Genomic DNA, 17,960 nt, shown 5'->3' with positions numbered 1-17,960 from the left:
ACTTCAGCTTTTTCTCTGCCTACTGGAAACATGAGGCGGGCCAGGCCATGGATGGTTAGATGGCCCTTGTCGCCAGCACTCCCCAATCCCACCAGTCCTCCATGAATCCTGTAAGAATACCTTCTTGGTGGGAGCTGAAGCAAGAGAAGGAGGAGATAGAAAATATTGGGATGGCTTACTTCCAGTGTGATGAACTGTGGCACCGGATATATAAAACTTGATATGCTGGAAATATAGAACCATAGTTGATCATGCTCTTACATATTGCTCTCAAGAAGTCTGCAAAAGTAAGTGATCAAACACAAAAGAGGGTGATGAAGATTGTTGATGATGGAGACATTTTTATTGGGGATGAAGCAATATAAAAGCCAACTTACACAACTTATGATGTAGTTGAAGAATAGGACCTGATGGAGAGATTTATGGAACAAGTGATCTTTAAATACCTAAGGGCAGAACCTGAAGATCTTTATTTTCTTTTGAGTAGACCTCTTCAAAATATTCCAGAAAACAGGGGATATTTAGCCGAAATTATGTTTGAATCCTTTAATGTTATAGTTTATACATACAGGCTTTTTACTGTACAGGCTGTCCTTGCTTTAGCTGAATCTTGGACATCCGAACAGCTAGGAAAGTGGACACTAACTGGTGCAGCTATAGTATATACATTGGAGAAGGTGTCACTAATGTTATTCCTGTGGCTGAAGCGGATGTTATTGGCAGCTGTATTGAGCCCATTCCAGTTATTGGGAGATATAATAACATTTTATTCAATAGTTATTGAGAAAACAGGAAGCAATGATTCTTCCTGAACAATCCCTGGAAAGAAGGCAGTGAAAGAAGAATATAGTTATGTCTTCCAGATTTAATCAAGAATTTAACAAGCATGATACAGTTTGTTCAAAGTAGATTAAACAGTATACTGAAATCAATGCAATCTCAAAGAAATAATTTTCTATTGGTGTTGGTTATCAATGGTTCCTGGGTCCAGAAATCATTACCCTAGAGTTTCCTCATTTAGAATGCGCACAATGTATCTCAGAAGGAGCAGATGAGGTGATTCAGAATTGTCCAATTGATTTCAGACATTTTCTCTACAAGAATATTACCCTCTTAGGGGGTTCAAACATGTTCAGGGATTTTGGACATGATCTATGAGAGATTTTGAAAAGAACTTTGAAGCAAGTCTGAAATTAAGTGAACAATTAAGTGGTGGCAGACTGAAGCCCAAGTCTTTTGATGTGGAAATAATTATACACCACATGCAGCTATATGCGGTGTGGTTTGGGGATCAATGCTGGCTTCTACACCTGAGTTCTACCAAGTATACCACAGCAAAAAGGATTATGAAGAAATTGGACCTAATATTTGCCACCACAAAACTGTATAAGGAAGAAAAGGAATTATATGTGTGTATACATATACATACATACAGACACACACACATATATATATGTATGTATGTATATATATATATATATACAGAGAGAGCTTTCAACTCAATCATAGTATTTATTATATCAGCTTTCTTAAAAAGGAAATTTATTGCTGTATATTTTGAATCATCATGCCCATTCTGCTGTGCTCTTGGCAATTTTTTTTTCCTGTTTTGTATCATTTCAGTTTTAGAATTTCTTTCTTTCTCATTTTGTATTTCAGTTTGAAATTGAAAAACTTGCAAATTAAAAAAAATGTATCATTGTGTTGCTATTGAATGATTTTTACATGGCAAAATTACATTTCCTGAATAATCAAACACATTTATTTGATCCAGAGTTTCTTCATGGCATTTTTAACCTCTGTATTCCTAAGGCTATAGATCAAGGGGTTTAACATAGGAGTAATCATAGTAGTACATACAGATAAAGCTTTATCTATAGGAAAAGTGGCTACTGGCCTCACATACAAGAATATGCAGGGAGCAAAAAACAAGACCACCACTGTGAAGTGAGAGCTGCATGTAGAAAGGGCCTTCCTCCTTCCTTCTGAACTACCACCCTTCAGGGAAGAAAGGATAATTATATAAGAGATGGTTAGGATGAGAAAGATTGACAAGCACATTACTCCACTGTTAGCAATGACTATAAGGCCAAGAACGTAGGTGTCCATGCAGGCCAGTTTCAGCAATGGGAACAAATCACACAGGAAGTGATCAATAACATTAGGGCCACAGAATGGAAGATGGGCCATGAAGAAGAGTTGTGTGGTGGCATGTATGGATCCTCCCACCCAGGCTGCTGCCACGAGCAGGTGGCACACACGAGGATTCATGATGGTCATGTAGTGAAGAGGTTTGCAGATGGCCACATAGCGATCATAAGCCATGACCACAAGGAGGATGATTCCAACACCACCAAAAAAATGCTCTGCAAAGAGTTGAGTCAGACAGCCTTCCAGCGAGATGATTGTCTTTTCATAGAGTAAATCCACAATCATCTTAGGAGCAATAACTGAAGAGAAGGTAGTATCCACGATAGATAAGAAGGTGAGAAAATAGTACATGGGCGATCTCAAAGTCTGGCTGCCAGTCATGGTTATGACAATGAGTAAATTTCCTATAATTGTGACAACATAAATGATTGAAAAAATGACAAAATAAATTTTTCGCAGCTCTGGATTTTGTGTAAGGCCTAGCAGAATGAATTCAGTTGCATTGCTTTTATTTTCCATCTTGGTCAATCTTCTCACAACTTCCTGATAATCCCATAGTGGTTTGTTTCTTTCAATTTTTTCTTCCTTTCTTACTCTAGTGAGAGCTTGTCTATACTTCACTTAAAAAATCTAGTTATATTAATTCCATGTGGGGTCATTTATCAGTCTTTTACATGAAACAGATTATTCTATTAGAATAAATTTTGTAAAGTGTGGAAGAAGGGAAACAGCATCTTCAATGCTAACAATGTGATTCATTCCCCTTTCATCTGAATGGTAACTGGTGATAGTAAATTCCTTTCATGGTAACCAGTCTGTCTGTAACCAATGGAAGGGAGAAATGAGTCAAAATCATCTTTATTGATTATTAAAATTAGTAGATTGTTATAATTCCTAGTTATGGTTTTATATTTTATAATTATGTTTCAACTACTTATTCACATTTTAGATGAAAGTATAGAAAAAGTTTCATGAGTAAATGTCTTTTAAATCAAATGGCAAGGGAGTGTCTAAACCTTAATGCAGATATGCAAGCAGTAGAGTAACAGCTGAGTCAGGAATCCTTCTTTCATTCCCTGCTTCTGTCTATATGACCCTGAACCAATCCCTTAGCCTAAAATTACTTAGGTATCACTTTAAATCCAGAAGATGCAAAGCATTGAATTAACTGTATGTGTACTGAGAGCTTCCATGTTAAAAGATAACTGGTTAAAAAGAAAAAAAAATACAAAACTTTTAGTGCAATACTGATACTTTAACCTTTACAAAATATTTTACCAACTATACTTAATTTGAAATTCAAATAATTCTACAGGGTGCATACTATAGACATTCTCATTTTACAGATAAAGAAGCTGAGATCTAGAGATGTTACATGTTTCATACTTGTTTATCCAATTAATAAGTGCCTGAAGCAGAATGCAAAAACAAGAATACTGCCTCCAAGCTGAATTTTATTCATTGTGTCCTTCTGAGAAGTAGTACTCAGGAAATCTTCTCAAGAAAGATTACTCCAGGAGAAAGAAAAAATGCTAGAAATGAGGAAAGATACACTTTTTAAATAAAGTATGAGGAATGGGCAACTAACATGCTTGAGACATCAAAAGGAATTGTTCCCTGAAAGACTGGTAATCCTTAATTACATGTGATAGTTATTTAACCTCAAGTAATAGAGTGTCAATGCTCCTTTTAGTATAAAATCCTACATTTGGAGCCAAAGCACCCTTAGAAGTCATCTCATCCACTCCCATTATTTTAGAGATGATGAAATTAAAGTGATTAGAAGCAAGGGCCTCACCCAAGATCATCCAAATTGCCAGCCCTATTTTGGGAGTCACACTCAGTTTGGCTGATGCTAAGGCCATCATGGTGATGGAAAAATGCAAATGTTCAAAGGTATATCTGTGAATTTCATTATTCTACTTGACTACAATGAAATATGAAATCAGGGACAGTTATATCTTTAAAACTTACAAACTTAATTTGAAATGTTCCACTCATCTCAACTATTCTACTATTTTGGGGGCCACATTGTTCTCAGTCACCTAAACTCTCAACCTTGTTTTCATCCTCAGCCTCACTCAAAATCACCTCGCATAGCTTGTCAATTGTCATATCCTGTCTTCTACCTTCATGACAGCTTACAGATACTTTTTCTTCTTTTAAACCCCATAGCCTACTACAGGCCCTCATCACCTTTCCCCTGGTCTATTTAAACAGCATTCTGGTTAATCCTCCTTTCTGAAATCTCCTCCACCTGCTCCGCTCTGCTGCCCAATGGATCATTCCAAAGTATAGGTCTAATGAAATAAAATATCCCCCTCTCAACTTCCTATTCACTTACAGATTCACACTCAAGAAACTCTCATTCTTCCTATTTACTTTTAAGATGAAACATAAAATCTTCCATTTAACATTTAAATCCTTTTAAAATCATGATCCTACTTTTCCATTCTTCTAATACTTTCCATTCACTTTACTAATCACTTACAATATACTACTTGCAGCTTTTCAAACATTCAATCATGCAATTCCATCTCATAATTCTGGGCTTTTACAGTGGTGGTGTTTCCTTATGTATTTTTTGGCCCTTTTCAGATTCATTTCTTACCTTTCTGAACTATCTTCCAGACAGCTTTAATTCCATATTCTATTAAAGGTCTTCCCATCCTCCCTAGCAACAATTCTTTTATATATACTTAAATCTCTGTCTCTCTGTCTCTGTCTCTCTCTCTCTGTCTCTCTCTCTCTCTCTCTCTCTCTCTGTCTCTCTGTCTCTCTCTCTGTCTCTCTCTATCCTTTTTCTCTTTCTCTCTTTCTCCAAACACAAGATACACACATAAATATGTATTTAAATTACACACACCATATACATATGAACATCTTGCAGGGGGTGATGAAAAGGATATAAACATGTATAATTCCATATGAGATGCTATTTTATTACATTATATATACATACACATACACACTGATATGCTGCTGACATCCCGTCAATTTGATGTTACTCACATGGGTATTGATTTTGTTTCTTTGTTTAATCTTCTGATGGCAAAAGAAAGAAATTGGTTGAGAGCATAGGAGAAAAGCCCTTAGGATTAATGGTCTGCTAGCGAATGTTCTAACACTTTTCCTAATTTCGATGCTTGTTCGCCTCCTTCCCTTCTTCATTACCTCATTTCTTTTACCATTTTTCTTTCTCCTTCTCTATCCCTCTTTCCTTCCTTCCTTCTCTACTTCCTTCCTTCCATCATTCCTTCCTTATTCCATCCATTTATTTCTACAAATGATAATTTTACTTTCCTCCCTTCTAATTCCAACTATTTAGTTAATCCTTTCTACTATCCTCTATGCTGGAGTCATTTCTGCTCTAGTCCAATTGATATCCATGTTTTGCAAGCCCTATTTATGCATGATTGGCACCACCTCCTTTCACACATCATACATACATACATATGTGTGTGTGTGTGTGTGTGTGTGCGCGTGTGTGTGTTACTTAAAAAGACCTGGAAGAAGTGACTGAGTCCCTTACATATATGTCATTTAATGTATCTGAATTCTCACTGTAGAAAGACATTTTAACAGGCTTTTCTAATTGGATACTGTTCCCCTTTTAGAAATGATTTAGTGTCCTTCTACTCTTCTTAAAATGATAATAGACAAAATTTAGATGGTGATTTCGATCTTGTAATGCATTTTTCATATGTCACCTCATTTGGTTTTTATAAGTATCTTTAATTTAAAAATGGGGAAACTGAAGTTACAAGAATTTAAATAATTTGTTCAGGGTCACATAACTGATACATACTATAACTGAAAATAATGAACCAATATTGAGTTTTCTTGACTATTAAGCTTGTACTTTATCCTCTGATACCACTTAGACATCCTAAACTTCTAACACTAACACTCCCTCTCTAAGAAAATGAGTACAATTTATTGAGAGAATTAAAAAAAGAAATATACTCAATGTTCTACTTTATTCTCTCTTCCTTCTCTCTCATTTCTGTGAAGACTTGAATCTTCTAATCCAGAAGAACAATGCCCCTCTACCTATGCATTGATCTGAACCCCTCCTATATTCTAGAGAAGCTTGAAATGGAAATTAATTTCTTTACCTTAATTTCCATTGTCTTCCCAGTCACTGATTTCTTCCCTACTTTCTACATTCATTTCCAAAACTCTCTCATCCTTTGAAAATAACTTCATTTGATTCACCCATGAGCCTCAATTGTCAATAAATCAATTTATTATTCCTTCAGTTAGCCAACCTCCTATGCAATACTATGTCCTTTTCCTTTCTGATATTTTCCCTTCTCACTTCAAAACCCATGGAAATCTTGGTTCTTACCTGAATAATCATATGAATCCACTATCTCTGAGTGACAAAGGATCTTATAATCGGTGATCATTTGTTATTCATTGATCATACTTCTTAGCTTACATCTTATGGGACTCAAGTTGCTATATACCTCATAACTTAACATACATCATACATAACTCTCTATACCATTTGAAATTGATGATTTTACAGTCTCCTGGATATCCTCTCCCTTTTGGGTCTTTGGTGACATCATTCTTTTGATTATAATTCTAGGTGTCCAATCACTCAGAGGTTCATTTGTTGAAATTTAACTAATGTCCTATTCCCTAAATATTTCTGTCACTGTAGATTCTTATGTCTATACATTTTACTTTTCTTCTTGATACTCATTCTCAGTAATAATTTCAGATTCATATCATCTCTACATAGTTTATTTCTGAAAACATGCCCACTAAAGTTATACATATAAGTTATACTATCTCAGAAAGTTTCTGATATAATTGTATTGACAGTGCAGTAGATTGAAATTCATGCTAGATTTGGAATCAAAAGGCTTGCTCCAGATTTTCAATCTTATAAGTAGTAAATCTACAGATTTCAGGGGAACTTCTTAGCCACTTTAGGCTTTAGTATCCTCCTCTGTAATATGTGAGGATATACTAAGTATTCTTTAAGTACATTTCCATCACAAAATTGATGATACTATGAAATCTCAGCCCTTTTGAGTCAGTCATTAAATACCCACAATGTATGGATTTTTTTTATACAACCACTTGGCAATTCCTCTGTGTTGGGTGATGTCTCTTTAGAATATTTTTTAAAAATCTTATTAATGTAGAAACTCATATAACTTACAAATATAAAGAAAAATCTATGGAAGGAAAGAATGAGTCACTATATTTATGGAACTAGAGAATTGCATGATCATTGGAGCCGGGTTCATCAAACTCTCTATACCCAAGAGGTCTGCATTGAATTCCCCTCATCTATATGCTCATGGAGAAATTGTTCTCCTTCCAGATTCATAAGCACTGTTTCTTTTCCTGTCTCTGTGACTGTAACTTTAAAGGAAGTGAGCAGCAGTTGCTCTCAAGGGCTCACAGTTCCTTTCTCTGGATAAGATACCCTGTTACATTTTACACTGGATTAGATGTCAGAATCCCACCTATTTTACTTCCTATAATTATGACTGGACAAATACCTTGATTTTCCAGAACTTCAGGTCCTTATAAGGGAGGATGTTCAAATGGAAGATGCCTTTTTCCTGTTGATCTTCTGACCAGCTTACCTTTTGCAGGATTGAATACCTGGGACTGCTTCAGATAAAGAGTGAGAATTGAAGTGACTGCAATAGAGAACTAAATACCTGATGTAAAACCCCACCTTGTGTTTTGCAGAAGGATTTGAGTGATCATACACCACTTTGAAATGGGGAAAATAGGAAAAAAAATCTCCAGAGTTTCAGATATTAGGCACAGTTCAATGGGGTTTGTAATCAATCCTAGTTTAGTTTCATAGGGAGCCTCTTTTCAGACAGACAAGTAGTTAAAAGAATGTTCATCTTGTGATGAAGGTGGAATGTCAGGGGCAACCAATGATTACCTTCTCTATAACAACAGCATTAAATACTGTTTCATTATTGTAATGATGTCCCATTGAAGATGTGTCTCCAGTGACTGCTGAGTTAATCAGCATGACAGTGAGTTCACTTTTTCAGTGTGAGATGGAGGAAAAACATCAGCTGGGTCAGGTAAAATTCATAGTAGAAAGAGAAAAATCAGTTCATAATTTCCACTAGCTAATATGTGGTTATATCACAAAAGCAGACAATGGAATAAAATGTAGTGGCATCCATGAAATAGTAGTGAAATAAATCAATCCCTACTACTTTTGCCAAATATAATGCTAAAGAGACTAGTGGCAGAGGAGATTCTTGTTGCTCCAGCCACGTCTGATTCCCCCTGGAGAAGCCTATTTGGCACCAAGGCACGACAAACACTGAAGTCCAATGTGTTGACTAATTTGACAGATATAATTATAATTATAAAAGATTTTGTAGTCTCTATACACCTCTTTCAAACACAGTTCAAAATGACTGCAACTCCTCCAATTATATAATCTTATTATTATTGCAAATAATAGTAGAGATAATGACTTTTTAAAAACATTAACAAAAAAAACCTTTAAAATCATTTGTTTAGATTTTAGTATTTGTGGTTCCTGGGTTTCAAAGACAATTGACAGTGGGTATCAGATTTTTCTGGGGTAGCAAGGATCTCTTCAGCCAATGGAACATATCCAACATAACATTATCCAAAACCAGCAGGAACTATTTATTTCAATATAATAGTTGGTTCTGTATCACCATCATTATTGATATTTACAATAATAACAAAATGGCACTCCCAGGCACTGTGCAAAGTGCTTTAAATCTATCTACTGGTATGATTATCACAAGTCTGGGGTAAGTTTAGAGCAGTGATAATCCTCATTTTTCTGGTAAAGAAACCAATACAAATAGAATTTAGGGGAATTCCCCAAGGTCACACAGCTTAGAAGTGTCTGAGCACCTATTTGAAATAAAATCTTTTGGTTTCCAGGTTTGGTGCTCTATCTATATAGTTTTAACTTCTTCAATTGAATGTTAATATATGGAATAAGTTAAAAAAATAAATTTGAATAACTGAATATGTTAGCTTCCTAAACCTGTGTGACTCTTGCCAAATCAAATCTTTTCTATCAATTTCCAGGACATTTGACATAAAATTGAGGTCAAAACAGGAAAATCAATTATTTATTTTCTTAAGGAAATAACTGACTTATTTGAAAATTCATAGGATCGATTACCTATCAGAAATTGAGTTGAAAGAGCATAGAGATTTTCGTTGAATTTTTATGTAGACTTCACTTAAATTATAAATTCAGTTTTTATCACTATGGACAACTTGGAGCACTGCCAAAACAAATGATATGATTAGAATTTAGCATCCTGTAAATATGTCAGTGATTTTAAATTCTTCTGTTAGCTCAAAGTCCAACTTACGAACATAAATTTCCTGTTGGTTATGATATTCAGCTATTAAGTAATTTATCATTATAATTACAGTAAATAAAAAATTTGGGTAGATCCAAGATGGCAGTGTAGAAATAGGAAAACCAAGTGAACTCCCCCAATACCACCTCAAATACCTATAAAATATGACTCTAAACAAATTTTAGAGTTACAGAACCCAAAAGGTGACAGAGAGAAACAAACCTCCTGCTGAAGGCAGCCTGGCCAGCTGGCAAGAAAAATATATTACAATATGCTATAGCCCCAGGGCAGCCCAGACTTGCAGTGGCTGGAGCTGACTTAGGGAAAGTGGATCACCAGCAGCTGTGGTGGTTCCCAGTATTATCAACCCATAAATGCCAAAGAGAAATTAAAAAGTCAGTGTGGAACTTTGTAGGAATGGAGAGAAGGGTAGGGTTGGAGCAGCGCAGCCTGGCCCCTTCCCTGAGATCACAAAGGGGCAGAGGTGTGGAAGCCATGCAACCACCACCACGTGGCTGCTTCAGAGCTCCTGACTTGAAGATCATAGGGAGACCGAGCTAACCATTTAGAGGGTAATTGCTATTCTTTAACCTGCTTGGATAATAAAACTTGTTAATACATAAAATAATAAAATAAAATATAGTTCTACTTTGGCCCAAACATGCTAGAAATAGATACATGTGAAAAAGGCAATTGGAGGGATTAAATTCAAATTAAAAAAATATTCATGAGTACAGTCTACTAATGACAAAAAATAGAAATAAAGTATACCCTATTGATTAGAAAATTATTACCAAGAATATGCTAAAAGAATGGAATATACAATAGGACAGTACCATTATTTAATAAATTATAAATATGAAGAATCAGAAAATTATGGGAGCACTTATGGGTGAAGCAAAGACAATGTAAATATAATATTCATAATGACTTTAACACTATACCCAGAAAGTTCAGGTGAAAAAAACATGAAGAAAAGTAACTTAACAATATGGACTTGTAATGCTTGGGTCTAATCCCAAAGAAAATCTTAGGATATGTATTTCTCTTCCTTCTCTATAGAGGCATAACTGAAGGAAGGCAGTACAATAGATAGAACACTGGTCTTAAATCAGCATCTCAGTTTGAATTTTTTTTTAAATCAGACTAAGTGAGGGACCTTGTGGGAGTCAGTTGTACACAATACTTGCCTAAATTTCCTTGAATGTAAAAGAAGGACAATAATAGCATTTACCTCTGAAAGATGTTATTATGGAAAAATGAGGTAGTATTTGGAAAGTCCTTTGAGGAACTGTATCTAAAGCATTTTTCACAATTTAGTGCAATATAACAATTGTCACAATCATCCATATTATTAAATGGAAAACTATGTATATGGAACATTCTACATGCCTTCAGACTCAGTTAATATTTAAGTTTGTCATGTTTTTACATGTCAGTTATAACCTCTCAGGAAGATTTATAGAATAAAATAGGAAAAGGTAGGGTGGAAATTTATGAAAGGATTGTGACCTTTGCTAGGGAAAGTAGTATGTGTATTTTAAAAAACATTATTACATTCAAACATTTGTATCCCACTACTTCATTTAAATGATTTTAAATTAGTGAGTTGATTTTCTTCCCAAATAATAAAAGACATTCATCTGATCCAGAGTTTCCACATAGCATTTTTAACCTCTATATTCTTAAGGGTATTGATCAAAGGGTTTAACAAAGGAGTTATCATAGCGAAACATACAGAGACAGGTTTATCTATAGGAAATGTAGCTACTGGACTCACATACAAGAAAGTACAGGGAGTAAAACACAGTTCCACCACTGTGAAATGAGAGCCACAGGTTGAAAGGGCCTTTTTTCTTCCTCCCAAGCTATCACCCTTTAGGGAAGAGAGGGTAACTACATAGGAGACAGTTAGTATGAGAAAGATTGACAGGCACATTACTCCATTGTTAGCAATGACTAAAAGACCAAGAGCTTGGGTGTCCATGCGGGCCAGTTTCAGAAATGGGAATAAATCACACATGAAGTGATTCATAACATTAGGGCCACAGAAGGGAAGACGGGCCATGAAGAGGAGTTTTATGGTGAAACAAATGGAGCCTCCCATTCTGGCTGCTGCCACCAGCAGGTGGCAAATACAAGGATTCATGTTCGTCATGTAGTGCAGGGGTTTGCAGACGGCCACATAGCGATCATAAGCCATGGCCAGTAGGAGGATGATTTCAATACCACCAAAAAAATGTTCTTCAAAGAGTCGGGTCAGACGGCCTTCAAGGGAGATGATTGTCTTCTCATAGGAGCAATGACTGAAGAGAAAGTTGTATCCACAATGGATAAAAAGGTTAGAAAAAAGGACATGGGTGATGTCAAAGTGTGACTGGCAATCACGGTGATGGCAATGAGTAAGTTTCCTGTAACTGTGATTACATATATGATTTAAAAAATGACAACAAACATTTTTCAAAGCTCTGGACTTTGAGCAAGGGCTAGCAGAGTGAATTCAGTTACATTGTTTTTATTCTCCATTTTGTTTTACCTTCTGCCAACTTCCTGATAATTCCATAATTATATTGTTACTTTCCTTTGGTCTTCATTTATTCTTCTCATGAGACCTTGACTATACCTCACCAAAAAAATGCAGTTATTTTAATTTCAGGTTAAGTCAATCATGAGTCTTCTTTATGAAACTGATTATATTAGTAGCGATGATTTTTTTTTAAAGTGAGAAAGAAGGGATTTACAACATTCTCAATACTAAAGAATGGCATTCATCTTCCTTTAATCTAAGAGGTAATAGTAAATTCCTTTATTGGTAACCAGGTTTCTGTAACTGAAGGAAAAGAGAAATGATTAAACATCATCTTTCTTGATCATTAAAATCAAAGAGATTGATATAGCTCCTAGCTAAAGTGTTAAAATGTATACTTTGTTTGCAACTACATATTTCACATTTTAGATGAAATTTTCTAGGTAAAGTTAATAAGTATTTTTTTAAAGTCTAATGGGACAAGATGGTCTAAAACTTGACTTAGATAATTAAATAGTAGAATAATAATTGCATCAAGAAAACTTCTTTCATGTACTGTTCTGACTGCATTGCACCAGACAAATAACCTAATCTATGGATACCAAGATATCATTTCAAATCCAGAAGCTGTAATGCACTGGATTAAATCTATGGGTAGTCAGGGCAACCTTCTTAAGAGATATCTGGTTAAAAAGAAAACAAATACATAACATTTAGTAGGACACTGATACTTTCAATAAAAATAACTAATGCTTTATTTTTTTATCCAAATCCCTCTGAATTAGTTTATTCAGAAACCTAGTCTGTTTACAACAATGTGGATTTTTTTTTAATTTTTTGGTCTTTATTAATGTGTTTACTTTTAGTTTACAAGATTGAGTTCCACAATTCCTTGAATTTAAAATTTTCTCTCCCCTCTTCCTCTCCCCCCATGGGGACATACAATCAAGTACAGGATCTGCAAATCTTTCACATTAGACATTAGTCAGGTTATAAAGAAGGATTGTATCAGATAGAATGAACAATGGGAAAGAGGAAACAAAACCAAATAAGAAAAAGAGCAGGTAGTTTGCTTCAACCTGGATTCAAACTCAGTTCTTTCTCTGGACGTAGACATCCCTCTCCATCATGAGATTTTTGGGGTGACTTATAATCTTGAATTGCTTAGAAGAGTCCAGTCTATCAAAGTTGGTTGTCACACATGCATTGTGTCTATAATTGTATACAAATTTCTCCTGGCTCTACTCTTCTCACTCAGCATCAGTTCATATAAGCCTCTCCAGGTAGATATGAAGTCCATCTGCTCCTCTTTTCTAATAGCAAAATAGTATTCCATTACATCTATATATCACAACTTGTTCAGCCATTCCCCAATTGATGGGCACCCCCTCAATTTACAATTGCTTACCACTACAGAAAGAGCTACTATAGATATTTTTGTACATATGCATCTTCCTCCCACTTCTATGGCATCTTTGGGATACAACCCTAAAAGTGGTATTTCTGGATCAAAGAGTATAAAATTATTAATAGCCCTTTGGGCATAATTCCAGATTGAACTCCAGAATGGTTGGATCAGTTCACAATTCCATCAGCAATGGATTAGTCTTCCAATTTGTCCACATTCTCTCCAGCATTTGTCATTTTCCTGTTTTGTCATGTTAGTCAATCTGACTGGTGAGATATGGTACCTCAGAGTTGTTTTGATTTGCGTTTCTCTAATCAACAGTGATTTAGAACATGTTTTTCATATGCTTATAGATATCTTTAATTTCTTCTTCTGAAAACTGCCTGTTCATATCCTTTGACCATTTATCAATTGGGGAATGACTTGTATTCTTATAGATTTGACTCAATTCTTTGTATATTTTAGCAATGATTCCTTTATCAGAGATATAGGATGTAAAAAATTCTTTCCCAATTTTCCACTTCCCTCCTAATACTGCTTACATTGCCTTTGTTTGTACATAAGCTTTTAAATTTATTGTAATCAAAATTATGAATTTTGCATTTTATAATGCTCTCTAATTCTTGTTTGGTCATAAAGTGACCCTCTCCACAAATCTGACAGGTAAACTATTCCTTGCTTTTCCAGATTGCTTACAGAATCAGCCTTTATACCTACATCATGCACCCATTCAGACTTAATTTTGGTATATGGTGTTAGATTATGGTCTATGCCCAGTTTCTGCCATACTGTATTCCAGTTTTCCCAGCAGTTTTTGTCAAATAGTGAGCTCTTATCACAAAACCTGGAGTCTCTGGGTTTATCAAAAAGTAGATTACTATAGTCATTGACTGCTGAATCTCGTGTACCCAATCTATTCCATTGATCCACTACTCTATTCCTCAGCCAGTACCAAGTAGTTTTGAGGGCTGCTCCTTTATCATACAGATTAAAAAGATCTGGTATAGCTAGTCCACCTTTCCCTAGCATTTCTTTTCATTAATTCCTTTGATATTCTGGACCTTTTGTTCTTCCAAGTGAATTTTATTACTATTTTTTCTAGCTCTATAAAGTAGTTTTTTTTGGTAAATTGATTGGTATGACACTAAATACATAATTTAATTTAGGTAAAATTGTCATTTTTATTTTATTAGCTCCACCTTGCCAAGAGCAAATGATGTGATAACTGATACTTTAAATTTTACATAATATTTTATTTACTATGCCCCATTTGTACCTCAAATAATTACACGGGGTATCTACTACCAACATCATTCCTATTTTACAGATGAGGAAGCTGAGATCCAGAGAAGTTACGTGGTTTACTCTTGCTTACCTAGGTCATAAGTGAGAGAGGCAGAAATCAAACATAAGAGTCCTGGCTGCAAGTCGAATTTTAAACATTGTGCCCTTCTGAATAATGGAAAGTGTAGGTCTTCTCAAGAAAGGCTATTTAGTGAGAAGGAAAAAAATGTTTAACCTGAGGCAAGATATCATTATTTTTAAGGAATGGGTGAGACATGGGCAACTACCATGGCAGAGACATTATAAGTAATTGCTCCCCAAAAGACTGTTAACCCTTAATTACACATGATAGCTATTCAAGCACAACTCACAGAGGGTCAGTGCTCCTTTTAGAACAAAATCCTAGATTCAGAGCCAAAGGGCCCTTAGAAGTTATCTTGGCCAACTCCATTATTTTAGAGATGAGAAAATTGAAGAGATCAGAGGCAAGGTCCTCATCCAAGATCACTCATGTAGCTTGCCCTATGTTGGGAGTCACACTCAGGTTGGCTGATGCTAAAGCCATCAGGGTGATAGAAAATGCCAACTTTCAAAAGTTCACGTGTGAATTTCATTATTCCACATGACAAGGCTGAAATATGAAATCAGGGACAGTTATATACTCAAACTTTATTTTCCAATTGGAAATGTTCCACTCATCTCAACTTTCCTGTTACTGTTGAGTTTTCCTGTGTTCTCAGCCACCTAAATTCTGAACCTTGTTGTCATCCTCACTGCCCCCCCACACACACACCCACACATTCCAAATAGTATCACATAGTTTGTTACTTGTCATACCTTATCTTCTACCTTCACAACATCTCTCTGATATTTTTCCTTCTTCAGATCCCCATAGCCATTACTCTATTACTGGTCCTCTTCACTGTTCTCCTGATCTATTACAATAGACTTCTGGTGAATCTTCCTTTCTGAAATCTCCCTGTACTCCTCGACATTCTGCACTCTGATCTTCAATTGATCACCACACAGTGCAGATCTAATCAGAAAAATACCCCCTCTCTACTTCTTATTCATTTACACACAGATTCACATCCAAGTATCTTTCATTATTCCCATTTAACTTTAAGATCAAACATGAATTTTTCCATTTAACATTTAAATCCTTTCATAATATTGATCCTGCCTTTCCATTCTTCTAATACCTTATATTCTCTTAACAACTCACTTATAATTCCCTCCTAGCTGTTTTTCAAACATCATCATGCCATTCCATCTTATACTTCTGGGCCTTTACAGTGATGGTGCTTCCCATATGTATTTTTGCCCTATTCAGTTCCATATCTTAACTATCCTGTCTTCTGGTTAGTCTGAATTTTAATTTCTATAAAAAGCCTTCCATCCTCCCCAGAAATACCTTCTTATTTCTATATCTATCTATCTATCTATCTATCTATCTATCTATCTATCTATCTATCTATCTATCTATCTATCTACCAATCTATGTATATATAGCTATATCTATCTATAAACACAAACACAATTACATACATATTAAGCTTGTACTTTATTCTCTATACCATCTAGCCATCATAAACTTCTAACACTAATACCGCCTCTCTCAGATGAGTTCACTTTATTGAGAGAATTAAAAAAATAAATCTACTCAATCTTATACTTTAATCTCTCTTCCTTTCCTCTCATTTCTGGGAAGACTGGGATCTTTTAGTCCAGAAAAAGTATACCTAGCTACCTGTGGATTAATCTCAATCCCTCATACATTCTAGAGAGGCTTGAAATGGAAATTGATTCCTTTAAATTCATTTTCGTTATCTTTTCTGTCACTTGTTCCTTCCCTGCTGTCTATGTCCATTTCCAAATGTCTCTCATCCTTTAAAAATAACTTCACTTGATTCTCCCATCACCCTCAATTTATTGATCTTTTTTTCCTTCCTTTAGTGAGTCAACTTCCTATGCAAAACTATGATCATTTGCTGTCTGATTTTTTTCTCTTCTCACTTCAAAACTCATGGAAATCTTGGCTCTAACCTGAACAGTCATACAAATCCATTACCTATGAGTGACAAAAGATCTCATATTGAAGGATCATTTTTATTCACTTTTCCTAGTTCTTAGCTTATATCTTATGGGACTCTTCATTTACTATATACATCGTAACTTAACATACATCATGCGTAACTTTTGTAATTGAAGATTCTCAAGACTCCTGGATATTCCCTTCCTATTGAGCCTTTGGTGACATTATTCTTTTTATTGTACTTCTAGTTATCTAAACACTCAGAGGTTCTTTTGTCAGAACTTAATGTCCTATCCCCTAAATGTTTGTTTTGACTAAGATTCTTTTGTTAATACATTTTCCCTTTTTGTCTTGATACTCATTCTCAGTTATAATAGCAGATTCGTCCGTTACATTTTCATCTCTATTGAGAATATTCCTGAAAAATACACATACAAGTTATATGCACGTATGTTCATGCATATGTGTCAGTGTGTATATGTATATGAAATTTTAGATACAGATTTATATGTAAAAAGATGAGATAGATGGATAGATAGACAGACAGACAGATGTAAATATTTACCCGATAAATTTGGATATTTCCAGCCTTCGTCTGTCTTTTAATTTTGAAGTCCACAACTGGATATTTGGAGCTAAAAATCATACAGACATCTCAGAAACATTTTACAAAAAGAAACTATTTCCTTTTCATTTAGGTAGGTGGCATCTCCTTCTCTCTAATCTCTTAGCTTCCTAATTTCAATTAGTTGTGCAGTAAATACCTCATAAATCTAATTGTCAAATATTGTGTATTATAATCCGACATCCTTTCTCTCTACTAAGTAGTCATTGAACTAGTTTCCGCATAGAATATTATCTTCATTCACCTGAATTATAGACATACTGTCAAAATTGATCTAGGGGCAACTAAGTTGCTCAGTGGTTAGTGAGCTGAGTTTGGAGTTAGGAAGACTCATCTTGCTGAATTCAAATCTGGCCTCAGATACTTTCTAGCTGTATAATCCTGGGCAGGTCATTCCACCTTGTTTGCCTCAGTTACCTCCTAAGCTGGAGAAGGCATTGCAAAACCACTCTGGTATCTTTGCTAAGAAAACCCTAAACTGGGTCATAGACTGCTGGACATAACCTGAAGGACTGAACAAAAACAACCACTTAATTGGTATACCTCCAATGTCTTCCCTCTACAATGCATTC

At 35.2% G+C, this 17,960-nt stretch overlaps 1 protein-coding gene and 2 pseudogenes across 1 annotated transcript; 1 reads left to right on the top strand and 2 right to left on the bottom strand.

Annotated features, from left to right (window-relative positions):
- Positions 1 to 410: 410 nt before the first annotated feature.
- Positions 411 to 1,390, top strand: LOC138163321 (actin-related protein 3-like; annotated as a pseudogene).
- Positions 1,391 to 1,761: 371 nt separating this feature from the next.
- On the bottom strand, positions 1,762 to 2,673 carry LOC138163489 (olfactory receptor 4C6-like). Its single transcript, XM_069090946.1, has one exon. It carries the CDS (start codon positions 2,668 to 2,670, stop codon positions 1,762 to 1,764), a length of 909 nt encoding a protein of 302 aa, XP_068947047.1. The 5' UTR covers positions 2,671 to 2,673.
- An 8,475-nt stretch (positions 2,674 to 11,148) lies between these two features.
- On the bottom strand, positions 11,149 to 12,035 carry LOC138163487 (olfactory receptor 4C6-like; annotated as a pseudogene).
- Positions 12,036 to 17,960: the final 5,925 nt, after the last annotated feature.

This window comes from Petaurus breviceps, unplaced genomic scaffold (genome assembly GCF_028583685.1).
Source record: "Petaurus breviceps papuanus isolate PSGF00001 unplaced genomic scaffold, PetGlider_PUasm1.0 188, whole genome shotgun sequence".
NCBI classification, from domain to species: domain Eukaryota; kingdom Metazoa; phylum Chordata; class Mammalia; order Diprotodontia; family Petauridae; genus Petaurus; species Petaurus breviceps.
The sequence above is the reverse complement of the archived record's forward strand: the minus strand, read 5'-3'. Positions and strand labels throughout refer to the sequence as shown.

What these genes read in the sequence shown, in the direction of transcription:
- LOC138163489 (XM_069090946.1), bottom strand. Translation starts at nt 2,670, where the DNA reads ATGGAAAATAAAAGCAATGCAACTGAATTCATTCTGCTAGGCCTTACA.